Source organism: Cydia strobilella, chromosome 10, assembly GCF_947568885.1.
Source record: "Cydia strobilella chromosome 10, ilCydStro3.1, whole genome shotgun sequence".
Classification (NCBI taxonomy): Eukaryota; Metazoa; Arthropoda; class Insecta; order Lepidoptera; family Tortricidae; genus Cydia; species Cydia strobilella.
In genome coordinates this window covers 16990047-17004633 of record NC_086050.1, presented here as the reverse complement: position 1 = coordinate 17004633, position 14587 = coordinate 16990047, and the positions used below count along the sequence as shown (strand labels likewise).

The 14587-nt window shown below is 36.9% G+C and overlaps 1 protein-coding gene across 1 annotated transcript; it reads left to right on the top strand.

Annotated features, from left to right (window-relative positions):
* Positions 1-274: 274 nt before the first annotated feature.
* On the top strand, positions 275-5160 carry LOC134745043 (toll-like receptor 6). The gene has a single exon (XM_063679016.1). The coding sequence runs from the start codon at positions 472-474 to the stop codon at positions 4498-4500; it is 4029 nt and encodes a 1342-aa protein (XP_063535086.1). The 5' UTR covers positions 275-471; the 3' UTR covers positions 4501-5160.
* The last annotated feature ends 9427 nt before the right edge of the window (positions 5161-14587 follow it).

The following is a 14587-nucleotide window of genomic DNA, read 5'->3' as shown; positions in this document are numbered from 1 at the left end:
CATATTGTTTACAGTGGACGGCGTTTTTTGTGAGACGCTGCTGGCTACTGTTTCGAGCGACACACTGCGACCTCCTTTGAGATGAAACCCGAGGAGGTGAAACCAATCACGCACCACATCTACAATGAATGCCCAACTAATATTTTTGAGAGTTTAAACACGCGTGCCATCTGTTGTAAGCCGATGCAGTGCGGTCCCACCCGTTGTCGTAGCCCCCCCGCCCCGCGACTCCACCCTCCCGACACCCATGCGGCTTTCGTTCAAACTTCGTAGGTCAGTTACCGCCCGACCGCAGAGGAGCATGGCTGCGTCAAAAGTTTTACCGCGATCACGCACTCTGTGTTTACACGCGCTATAAAACAAAGTGTAAATAAAAGAAACTTTTAACAAATTGGACTTGAAGTGAGAAAAAGTTTATCGGACTAAGTTAGTGGTTAATAATAGACAAATGTACTGTACTTTAAAGTGAAAATGTTAAGGAACTTACGCGGAATGAGTTCGTTAAAAGTTTGGATGTGTTTGGTCGTGGTGGCGGCTGCGCGCGCACGGTCCGCGCCGCCCGCCCCCGCCGGCTGTCAGTGGGACTATTCGGACGCAAAGTTGAGTGAATCGAACTTTCTCACGTGTAATATTAAAACCATCGGCTCTGCAGACTTCTTGTTTAAAAACATTACGACCGCGCAGGCGTTCAACATCAACAAGTTGAAGCTCACTTGCACCGATCTGCTTTTCTTCGAAAGCTCCCTCCACATGAACACCGGCAGTTTTCTGGGGCAACTTCGGAAATTAGAGGACTTGCGCGTTGAATACTGCAAAATTCGTTACGTTCCGGCTACTGTTCTCTCTCCGCTACGTGACTTGACAAGTTTAACTCTACGCTCCTACAATACTGATTGGCCTGCGATGACTATGGAGTTCCACGCGGAGAGTTTCCGAGGTCTAATGGAACTGAGGTCCTTAGATTTAGGCGACAATAACATCTACATGCTGCCGTCCGAAGTTTTCTGTCCGCTTTTTAGTTTGGAATCTTTGAATCTGACCAACAATAGAATACAAGACATATCAGAAATCGGCTTTTCCGACTGGGGCAAGGGACCAATCGCACCAGGCAAATCCTGCAATACTGGACTTAAAATGCTCGACATATCTCACAATAATATCTTAAGGCTGCCCGACAACGGACTTTCTAGCCTGAGATCTTTAGAAGTGTTGAATATTCATAACAACCTAATTAACGAGATAGGCGACCGAGCCTTTGTCGGATTGAATTCATTAAAAATTCTGAACTTGTCCGGGAATAAGTTAGTTGCTGTCCCTCCAGAACTATTCCAGTCGTCGCGCGTTATAAAGGAAATTTCTTTAGCGAACAATTCGCTCGCAGTTTTGGCCCCGGGATTACTCGAAGGCTTGGATCAACTTGAAAAGCTGGATTTATCAAGAAATCGCCTAACAAATGACTGGGTGAATCGAGATACTTTTGCCGGCCTTATACGTTTGGTTATCCTGAATTTATCTCACAATGCTCTTGCGAGACTGGACCCGAAGTCATTTCAAGATTTGAATAACTTACAAGTTTTGAATTTGGATAACAACGCTATTGAAACTATCAGCAACGGCGCATTTGCCGAACTTAAAAATCTGCATCATCTCTCGATTTCGGACAATAGAATTAAATCACTGAATGAGCACATATTTTCAAACCTTTTTGTTTTGAATCAACTATACATGGACAATAACAACATTGACACCATTCACGAGCGTTGTTTCGAAAACATCACTTATTTACAAGATCTAGGATTGAATGGCAATAATCTCAACACAATACCAGAAGGCATTAAGAGGCTACGATTTCTGAAATCTCTAGACATCGGCAAAAATAACATCACGAAAATATCTAACACATCATTTGAGGGATTAGAGGAACTTTATGGATTACGGCTCGTGGACAACCAAATTGAAAGCGTCCCTAAGGACACTTTTAGTACCCTGCCCTCGCTGCAAGTTCTTAATCTGGCTTCAAACAAGATTTCGACCATTGAGCAGGATGCGTTTGTGTCAAACCCGACACTAAAAGCAATCCGATTAGATGGGAACAAACTGACCGACATTCGAGGCGTTTTTAGTAACTTGAATACCCTCGGCTGGCTCAACATATCCGACAACAAACTTATTTACTTTGATTACAGTTACATGCCAGCGGCTCTTGAATGGTTGGATATCCATAGTAATAATATCACGAAACTGGACAATGAACATAATGCGCAACCGAATATCAGAATGCTCGACGTAAGCTACAATGCTATGGAAAACGTCGATGAAAGATCAATACCTGATTCTATTGAGATCCTTTTCTTGAACAACAATAAAATTCACACGATCCATCCAGGTACATTTTTACAAAAAAGAAACTTAGAAAAAGTCGTCGTGACCGAAAATAAATTGAGAACCGTCGAATTATCTGCGTTCACGCTGCCACATGTAGCGAAGCATAGATCATTGCCTAAATTCTTCATTGGAAATAATCCATTTGTTTGTAACTGTCACATGATTTGGCTTCAGAAGATAAATCTTTGGAATCATATGAGGCAGTATCCGAGATTTGTCGATTTAGATTCAGTCACGTGCGAAGTCGTTAATAACAAATATGGCGGGAAGGCTAACCTAATGGATGTTCCCGAGACCCACTTCTTATGCTCGTATGAGACTCATTGCTCGTCGAACTGTTTTTGCTGTGACTTTGAGGCATGCGATTGCAAAATGACTTGCCCAGAAGGCTGTTCCTGTTTCCACGATAGTAATTGGAGTTCCAATGTGATTGACTGCTCTAATGTTGGCTACACTGATATCCCAGAAAAAATACCGATGGATGCCACAGAGCTTTACCTAGATGGTAATGACTTCGGTTCATTGAACAGTCATCTATTCATCGGCAAGAAAAAGTTGCATAAATTATACTTAAACAACAGTAACATCGCTGTGATCGATAATGACACTCTAAATGGACTTCATGCTCTGAATATTCTGCATCTCGAAAACAACCATCTAAGCGAGTTATCTGGGGGAGAGTTTTCACAAACAAAACACTTGAGAGAGTTATACTTGAATAATAACCTCTTGACAAGTGTAGCGAATAAGACTTTTGAGGGCTTGTCAGCTTTGAGAGTGGCACATTTGGAGGGCAACAAGATCCTTGACCTTGACAAAAAGTTGGCGGCTGTCACGACGCTAGAAAACGTCAACGTTCAAGGAAACATATTTACTTGCACGTGTGATAATGTGTTGTTACTTCAAAACTGGCTCAAGAAACATAATCAAGACTCATTGGAGATGTTGTGCGTCGACGAAAACGAACTAGTGTCCAACCTAACTGTGTTTGACGTGATTGACAGTTGTCGTGATTTAAGTGTTTCGGACAATACGATTCCAACTGAGAATCAACTTTATCGGTACGACGAAGTGAGCACCATAAACTTGAACTTTGTACCCTTATTGGCGGTAGTCTTAATAAGTGTTATTCTGATTCTATTGTTTGGTGCCTTAGCGTTCTCCTTTAGGCAAAACGTGCGCCTGTGGGCTCATTCCAAATACGGCGTTAGGCTATTCAAAAGTGCTTCTATTCAAGAAAGTGAACTAGATAGAGACACTATGTACGATGGATATGCAGTGTATAGTTTATTAGATGATGATTTTGTATCAAAAGTTGTAGCCCCTGAAATGGAGCACTCGGGTTACACAATGTGCTTTCATTACAGGGACTTGCAACTCGCTCCCGAAAATTATTTAATTGAACAAATTACTAATGCGGCTGATTCGGCTAAGAGAATTCTTATTTTTGTATCTTTTAACTTCTTACAGAATGAATGGTCAAAGGCTTCATTCAAAGCTGCCGTCAAACACATTATAACTTCTATTCACCCGTCAATCAGACGTCACCGAGTAGTGTTCATATTGACAACGGATGTGAGTGCACTTAATTTAGATTTAGACTTCCAAAATTATCTGAAGTCATGCAACGTCCTTTTGTGGGGTGAAAAGAAGTTTTGGGAGAAGATAAGATATGTAATGCCCGATATTTCTAACTTGCAATGGAACAAAGACACAATGAATTACAATCACAATGTGTGTCCGAACGGGAGGCGGCATCCCTCTAGATACACGGCGTCGCCGACGGCGCCGGAGCATTGGTATAAATACGACGCGATTCCCCCGACTACCCCAGTAGGCAATGTCGGCATTAACATTGAGGACGACACTTCAATGTTGACCAATACTACGCTGACGAGCCAGATTCCCGACGGAGAAAATATCCATCATAGTTACATTTCTATAGATACGCAAACGTACGAGCAACCGTACGGTGGGCGACCGAGGCCTCCCCACACTCTGCGTAAACATCCCGTGCACAACTCCCCATCCATGCTCGACGAGCAAGGCTACTTGCAGCCGCGGTCCTCAGTACACGAGTGCCTGCCTCAAACTCACATATCCACGCACAGATGATAAACTTATCTCCTAAAGATAAATCCTAATTGCTTCACATTCCATGTGTTGAGTGCGCCTTTTAAGTTGGCCATGCCTTAAAATCGTGATAAACTTGCAAGTGTTTGGTTTCATTGTTTGACCAAATGTTTGTTGACTTGTTCCTTGATAGATAACATAAACATTAGTTCGTATGTGATGAGACTGTATCGGAATTATAAGTAGTTGGATGCCTTATTTGTCGGGAATTGTAAAACTGTAGTAAATAAAGATAGAGCGATCATTGTTCACTAAGACTGATCTGAAAATTACATTATTGCCATTTATGAACGAATACACTTATATGAGTATTTTGGTATATTATATTATCTCATTGTTACCAAATATTTTGTCGATAGATGTGTAAAATGACTTTCTGTATAAACTATTGTATTGTAAATTATTTTAGGTTTACTAGTCATTAGGTAGGAATTGCGTAGTATTAACATTTTGTAAATAGTTTGTAAATTTTATTTAAAGTACTTGAATCTTCTGTTCAAGTACTGCCTTTAAATGTTGTAGTGTCATCAGAGTAGCCTAAAAAATTATGACACGATATTGTAATGTTTAATGAACCTATATTATATTTGTCGACTGTTATAGTACTACTAAAACTGAAAATAAAACAAAATTACAAAATAATTTCCTCTTTCCTTTAAGCATCGTTATTGCCCATTAACTTGTTACAAAGTTTGTTTTACGAGCATCATTCCCCATCATTAAGTAGTTTAAGTTCTGCTCATTTATTACTAATAAACTTTGTGGTTTGTTTAAAGAACAAAGATGGTCAGAACCTTATTTCACCGACAGCAAAAACTTTATTCACCAGTTAACCGTTAAGTTTTGTTTCTGCATTGAGACTCATTCCTCAAAGTCATAAAAAAGGTTCAAAATAATTTCGAAGCCGACAATCATCGCAGGCCATAATGATGGTCCCTTTTCAGGTAGACGCTCCCAAGTCATATTTCAACCGTCATGGATACACTATGGGAGCTATAAAGGAGATTTACAATACATTCTATATTAGTAACTAGTTAGAAGTGACCTTCTGTCGGGCACGGTCAGAGTTATTGATTTTTTGTAATAGTTTTTGAAGTGTGTGCATTCGCAGCATATGGTATGACATGTTCACAATGGCGGTCAGGTTTGAACTTTTTCTACATATTGTCCAGTGAACGTTTCGTAACGCAACTGACGCTGCACGCTGTCCTTTTTAGATAAAACGATAAGTAAACAGATCAGAAACCTGTCCATCGATTTTACATTGTGTTATGTTAAAATATCAGAGCTTTACGCCATATGTGTAGCGGTAATATCAGGTAAGATAACAACAAAAATATTCTGACAAAAAATAAGCATGCATTAACTTTAAAAATCTTGATAATTGTAGGCCCAAAGATATCCAAAGTAAAATTAACGAGTTAATCAGCTAGACATTGCGCAACCATTGTAACGCTATAATTATAGCATAGAACCAGAACGAAAATATGCGCCCACGCATTTGGAAGTTTTTTGTTGTCTTATACATGCTTAGTAAAAAAAAATATAGATGTCTAAATTGTAGGATGTGCTCCTAAATAGCCTATGAATATCTTAAAGCAATATAAGTATACCTATCTAAAATTAAACGTTTACTTGCGCAACTTACTAGGTACATTTGCGCATTGCGCACGTAAAAATTCTATCAGTCTTATCTTCGTTTCTACTTATTTTTTGGTGACTATTTCATTCAAATCGATTTATACCTAGATAGGTATAGGAGTACGTACTACAACACGACTAATAGGACCTAGGTAGGAGTAGTAGGTACTTCTGGGCAAATCAAGAGTTGCAATACCTAATGTGTAATAATCATACCTATACATTGATTATTTTATATTATACTTATAGTGTGTAATGTGTATTTATGTAAGTAGTTTATAAGTTATAGTTTGCTTTTCTTTTAATTATTTTGCTTTTCTTTTAATTTTTTTTTCTCTGCACCAATTTTGCCTTTGTTTGGCCCTATGGTTGGCTGGTAGATAATGCCATTTGGCATTAAGTCCGCCATTTGTACATTGTTGTACATATTTGTGCAATAAACTTTAATTAAATAAGATTACCTACACCATGCACCGTTAAAGCACTAAAGTATCAAATATATTAGATCAAGTGAACAGCAGTTTTTGCTACTTAATCGCGATTAACAAAAAATAAAAATAAAACTGTTTATTTCATAAGAGGTTAGGTACAAACATTTGTCTTAACTCAGTCACAATCTCTATATTTTGAGATTATTTTAACTAAGCTTAGCCTTAATTATATGTGTTATTTGTTTTAGTTAGTAAGTGCTTACATGTTATTACTTGATTACTTGACTAAATTTGATGTTAGTATCACTCGTTCCCTTCTCAGTTTTTTAATTAAATATAAGGTGATATTTATAATTTTTAAAAACATCAAACCCATTTTAGAGTTTTAAAAATAGCAAAGTGTCCGACACAAGTGACTCGAGTGAGATAATTACTTCCAAGGCTAAAAGAATCTAGACTATTGCTATTAAAGTCTGACGATGAATGCAAGTTACTGCACTTGTAAGACATAAGTATTTTTTTAAGGTAAAATAATTATTTTTAATTTTCAGCAGGGTGATAGTTCTTTTATAATATATATCATACTGCAGACCATACATAATTGGGTCCATTAGAGCTTTTAAAAATATGTACATGTAGATATCTCCACAGGTATGGTGGAATTGGCAACTAAACCTTAGTATTAAGTTTATTATCTTAAGTTTTGAGTACCTACTTACTTATACTTACTTACTTACTTCCGTTGGCGCTACAACCCTTTGTGGATCTTGGCCTCCTCCACAATCTTCCTCCAGTTGTCGCGGTGCCTGGCGACCTTCTTCCAGTTGGTAAACTTTCCCATCTTCCTTAGATCTTCCTCTACACAATCCATCCAACGCTTCTTAGGCCTGCCATGCGGTCTTTTTTGTTGCGGCGTCCACCTTGTCATTACTTTTGCTGCCCTCTTGTCCGGCATCATTTCAAGGATAATACTACTTACTTATAATAATATATATTTCATCGTTGACATTACTATAATTTATTTACTTATAAATCTAATAACAAAAATAAACTGCAAACTGAACCCATCTTAACAGTTTGACTGCAGACTGCAGCATATTTTATTTCATTATCTCAACGTTTTATTGACTTTATATCCAGTCATTATACAAAACTCCTAGCCAAACATTTTCCAAACAAAACTACCCATTCAATTCTTCCTTAGTCATATCGTATACACCTAGAATAAGAACATAAACAACATTTTCTCCGACACCGCATTATTCCTGCAAAAAAACTCGAATAAAACGCGTCAATAAAGGGATATAAATTGGGTTATGGGAAACTGACCACGCATTCCAAATTCTTCCAGAAAATCACGATCTTATGTTCCAATATAAAGTGATCTTCTTATCCGTAACAACTATGCATAATTAGAGATCTCAATTAAACTGGTTATTGAAGCTTTTGATTTGCTAGTGGGAGTAGCATGGATAAATCACGGTGAAAACGTTGTCACGAGCGGGACAAAAAATGTGGGAAACTACGAAACGATTTCATTATCCCGTCCAAGCATGACTTTATCTTTGAATGAGTTCCTGGCACAGATATTTTCTTAAATAGACGCATGAACTATCTGCGTCTGTGATATTTGAAGCGACAATTCACAGGTACCTAAAGGTAGGACAACGTTTAAAATACACGATTAAGTACGATTGTTTCGTATAAAATCTGTTTTTTTGGAAGTTAAATAAGGCTAAGATTATATAGTTGAACAGTTGGTCAAATTATTGCCAAGAAAATCGCAAACGATCGTCTCAGTAGTGTTAACTACTTACTTACTGCTGTGGCGTAACGACCAGAAGTGGATCTTGGCCTCCGACACCGAAGACCAAAATGCTTCTCTGTCCAAAGTCGTGAGTAGTTTTAATAAAATCAGCCACATGAAATAAACATACCCACCCATATGTAGTTATTTACATATTATTATAAAGTCTTACTTTTGGCTTTGTTGTAATTATATAAAACATTGGATTGGCAACGTCTTAGCGTGTATATGTATAAAGTCGTCGTCTATGGAACTTGCAAATAATGTAAACGAATATGACAGATTTTGTTGGCGTTTGACACATAACCTAACATTTTTACGAAGGTTATTTTCCTTGAAATATTAATAATTAACATTTAATTTAACTACAAAATTATATAAATAAAATATTTAAGTACATAGACTGTTGTGGTTGGTCATGGTTGTCCTTTTAAAGAGCGAGATTACGAAGATAAAATTGTTTGTTTTGTTTACATTATTTGCAAGTTCTATTGACGACGACTTTATGAGCTATTACGCCATTTAAGTGACGCGTAATATTACCTACTTACAATCTTGTCAAACAAATCAGCGTTGAAACTGAACTTACGATGTCACAGATGTGTAGAATATTTTCTGCAGAGCATAAATTGTACACAGTGGGTACGTTTGCATGGCCTTTCTTAAATACCAGTATATGTCTGATATTCCCGATATGGATAGATAGAAGTACAGATTTGTTCCATTTTATTGACTTTGGAGTTTGGACTAAGGAATGATTTGCAACGTACAGGGAACGAAAGAAAAACAAAAGGGGATCGCCCCTTGGGCTGCAGCCATCAATATCATAAAGCGTGGTATACTTTATGATTTATATTTCCAGTTTTATATCTTGTGTCTCAATCTTGCCAGAACACGTTCGCTTTAGATTTTTTGACACCGTTTCGAATAATGTAACTTCCTTAATTAAGCTAGGTGTACAATCAGTTACAATCTCACTGTTTGATGAGGACTTTCTGAATAATCTCCACTACGACTATTCGTGCTCTGTCGCACACATGTTTTTCCAGCAAAGATGACCAGATCATCCATCCACCTTTTTTGCGTTCTGCAGTTTTCGATCTGAATGCTTATTTGCCACCGTTGTAGCATTAAAAGACAGGCACTCCTGAGAAACATGATACCTATCCACGTCTAATTGCAATTTACTAATTTAGAATAGAAAGAATATAGATTTTTTCATTTCGCTAGTTGGATTGTGTAAGTTTGCCATTTTTTTAAAGTTATACACTACTTCATTTTTTTATTTGGAAAGAAACGGAACGGAATTACGTTATTTCTACTCACGAGCTCTTTCGACCTTAACAGGAAAAAAAAGTGTCCTAATATTTTTGCTACTATTCCGTTAACATTTTTCATAGACTTTGTATAAAGCAAAGATAGATATAACTCCGTAATAGATGGATACAGTCTAAGGAAAAAACGTGCCTCGAAAATCACGAAAATTTGATTCTCGATCAGATGGCACTACTAGTTTTGGCCTACGCTCGTATAGAGGGCGTTGACGGTTTCGTTTGGTATTTATAATTTTAACGCATATCAGTGAAAGAACATGGGTCAAAATAATATAAAAATAATTAATGCAAATAAAAAAAACATTTATCCATATTTAAATACATTTTAAGGTATTTTTATAAATCTTCATTTTTAGTTTTAAAGTATGTCGATAGATGGCAGTGAATTTACAGTGGTTACAAAATTTACTATGACACGCTCTAACTTATTATATCCTCTTTGGTATAAAGTAATGGAATGGAAAAAGTATAGAAATTTTGGGACACTATTTTTGTGATCGAATCGAAAGAGCTCATGATTCTGAGTAGAAATAGTAAAAAAACCCAAATAAAATGAATAAATCAAGTGCCAGTAAGTCTCTAGTATTAAGCAAAGTTATGGTCAATAAAATATTTCAATTTATTGTTGTACTTAAGTATCTGAGTATTCTAAACTACGGAAGTGTATATCCCGCGTATATCCTTTCCTGTAGTGAAACTGGGCCGTGTGTGTTTATACATAATTTTAGATTGCCTGCCACTAGATCGCGCTTTTTAAAATAGAGGGTAACATAGCTCGCACGTTTGTGACTCAAATGTAAATAGGTACTATCTAATAATATGACAACTAACTAGTCTATTAGGTGTAATGGTAAATATTTTGAGCAAAATACAAACAAAATCGTGTTTCATGAATTAGATGGGACGGGATGCAGCCGATTCTAATTAAAAAAATACAATCTTTACTGAATTTTGCACGCATTGCGTATTAACTGCCCTATAAGTGAAGGCAAAGATAGATATAACTCCGTAATAGATGGATACAGTCTAAGGAAAAAACGTGCCTCGAAAATCAAGAAAATTTGATTCTCGTTCAGAGGGCGCTACTAGTTTTGGCCTACAGTCGTATAGATGGCGTTGACGGTTTCGTTTGTTATTTAACAATTTTAACGCATATCAGTGAAAGAACATGGGTCAAAATCATCAAAATAATTAATGCAAATAAAAAAAATCATTTATCTATATTTAAATACATTTTATCGTATTTTTAAAAATCTTCAATTTTAGTTTTAAAGTGTGTCGACAGATGGCAGTGAATTTACAGTGATTACAAAATTTACTATGACAGTACCGCTCTAGTATAAGTTACTCTATGGTGAAGGTAAAGATAAGAATGATAAAGAAGGTAAAGAAAGTTTATTATTCAAGTAGGCATATTACAATGCGCTTATGAACGTCAAATAAAGCTACACCAGCTCTAACCCTACACCTCTGCCCCGAGAAGAATAAAAGGGAAGGAAGATTTTAAGTGCACCGAAAGTGCACAAGTTGACGTAAAATGAATAACGGGCCCACGGCTTTCGAGATCGCCCACGTAGGACACTTCTATAGGTGTATCAAGGGATTGCGCGTGTTGTTCGCCTTCGTAGTACGCTGCGATATATGATCCATCTAGTGGAAGATAATCTTTGTTTCAACAGTAATATTTGAACATTCCCTAATTCAAAAGGTATTAGTCCGAATATGCCTACATCTGTTAGTTTGAATCTTTGTTAGTCTTAGTCTAGATGTCTTATGATAACATTGGTAGAGCTTACATCACTGAAATCACTATCAATAGACTTGAATAGACTAAACAAAACATTGGTTCAGTAGTAACTAGGTATTTAGTCATAACATTTCTACTCTATTGATCTTCAAAGGAGTTTGGACTATTGATTGCAAAATAGACTAATAGGCCAATTCGAACATACACTGATATCAGAATGGCATCTAACTGATGTCACCTAGGTATCGTGCATTTCTCTCGTACTTGTCTGTACATGTATCGGCGCGAGCAAGACGCACGATAAGTAAATTACATCATTCTGATGTTAGTGTACGTTCGAATTGGCCTGTAGGTTTCATTTTGACAGATCTAAGCATACAAAATTATAGTAGTCAAGCAATTTAATGTCTGCGCCACTTCGTATCTTGCCATGTCATATTATTGTCATTGTGACAAAGTACAAAGCGGCACAGAAATCGAATTCCTTAACAACACACTTGAATTAAAAGCGATGAATGTTAGCATAATTAATACAATAATTTATATGTGACAGCTACTTACTCTCAGAACAACGGATATATAATGTAATTAGTACAACTAGTACAGTTAAATATATCAAAGAACAAGAAGCTGTTATCAGTTCACAGTAATATTAACACAACATTAAATATAAATGCATCCACTGTTTCATTATAACCTTTTATAAAACAGTATTCTTTATTAAGTGTGATAAAGAAATGTAGCCGTCAAAGAATTTACTTTTAATGATTACTTTCGAATTACTGCTGCAGCTGAGTGACTGTTGCGGCGTTACTGCCGCGATTAGGCTAGGTTCACATGGCGTTATTTTTCCCCGTATACCGTATACGGGATTTTATCGCATACCGTTGTGACAGCAAATGTGCCATTTTCAACCAAAATGGTACTTATTGTCGGTTGTCAATATAGGCGCTATTTCCATATAGCTTCAATTCGAAATCAACCTTATCGACAAGCGACAATGTGGTACCTTTTGGTTGAAAACGTCACAAATGTTGTATAGCAATTTTCAAAATCGTTCACACTGCTAGACGGCTTTCCCGCATAGACGCCGTGCGAACGATTTTGAATTTTGCCATGCAAATTTTTCTGTCACTACGGTATTCCATAAAATCCCATATACGGTATACGGGAGAAATTAACTTTAATAATAAAATTTGCCTTAGAACTGAACATTCTTAAGGCTAGGTTCACGCCCTCAATCCCTTTTATCAAAGGAGACTGACAGTGACTTTGACACCGCAAGCATCAACGCTGCAACAGTAAAGGAGACATTAGCATGGCAGCTGCAGCCGCATTACTGTAGCCGCATTACCGATGCGGCCTTGACGCGGGCGCCGTCACTGTCAATTTCCTTGATAAATTAAGTGACGCTCGTAGATGCATTACTGCCGCGATTAGAACATTTTATTACGGAATTTGACAGTGACGGAGCCCGCGTCAAGGCCGCAGCACTAATGTCGCAACAAATATAGTTATAGTTGCCATCAGAATGACGCCTTTAATGATTCATAGTGCAGTGAACTTAATTAAAATGCACATTAAGTTATCGATGTACATTAAATGATGATTGTTCATAATTGAGGTAATGATAGTGGTGTTCTGGTAGTAATACTAGTAATGATTGTATCAAAGGACCTAATTAATATACTAATTACAATATTAGATATTACAATTATTAAAGTGGTTATTACAGGTTACTTATAGGCAGGAGGATTAAGGAGAATAATGGCACACACACTGCTACATAGGATACAAATTTCAAAAAGGTAAAGAAAGAACGAATTAATAACGAATTGTGATTTAAGTGCACAATATTTAGGACTAGCTGTGCCCGCGGCTTCGCCTGCGTGGAATTCAGTCTGTGCCAGTAAGCGGCTAATTGACCCCTAATTTATCTCCCTGTCCCCTGGAGACAGAACTTAAAGTAAAGTTGACAGATGGATACGCTAGAGGACTGTAGTCCAGATAAAATATTTTACAATTAGGTACCTACCACCAAAGATAGATATAACTTCGTAATAGATGGATACAGTCTAAGGAAAAAACGTGCCTCGAAAATCACGAAAACTTGATTCTCGATCAGATGTTACTACTACCTTTTGCCTACTCTCGTATAGAGGGCGTTGACGGTTTCGTTTGTTATTATTAAACAATTTTAACGCATATCAGTGAAAGAACATGGGTCAAAATAATAAAAATAATTAATGCAAATAAAAAAGATCATTTATCCATTATTAAATACATTTTATCGTATTTTAATAAAATCTTCATTTTTAGTTTTAAAGTGTGTCGATAGATGGCAGTAAATTTACTGTGGTTACAAAATTTACTATGTCAGTACCGCTCTAAAATATTATATCCTCTTTGCTACCACTAAATAAAATTTCACTCCAAAATGAATATTTTTTTTGCCCTTATTAAAATTTTTGACGTGATTTAAACGGCATAGAGTAGTAGGTGTATATCGAACGATACAGTACCATTTTTGTATTTTTACGTCCTTGACTGTACCTATGCAAATCGGGTACACTACATAATTCCGAAATTTTTTATTCCGAATTTTAGAATGTCGAATTTCATCATTCCGATTTTTAAATGCTCGGCCCATCAAAATTTCGACTGTCATAATACGAATGATGAAAATCACGAAGATTTATATTTCCGAAAACCCAAAAAGCCGAATATTGTAAATTCCGAACTACATAATTCCGACTATAACAATTCCGATGGTGGCAAACACCGAATTTAACATTTACGATTTTCAAAATCACGAATTCGGAATTGCCCTTATTCCGAATTAACATGATTCCTATTTTAAATATCCCAATTTTTAAATTTCCACTTTTCTGGCAACAGTTCGTTTTCTTGGGGGTCGCAGTTCTAACCTAACCTAACCCACTTTTCTGGCAACAGTTTGTTTTCTTGGGGGTCGCAATTCTAACCTAACCTAACCCACTTCTGGCAACAGTTCGTTTTCTTGGGGGTCGCAGTTCTAACCTAACCTAACCCACTTCTAGCAACAGTTCGGGTTCGCAGGTTCGCAGTTCTGTCTAATTTCTTTATGACG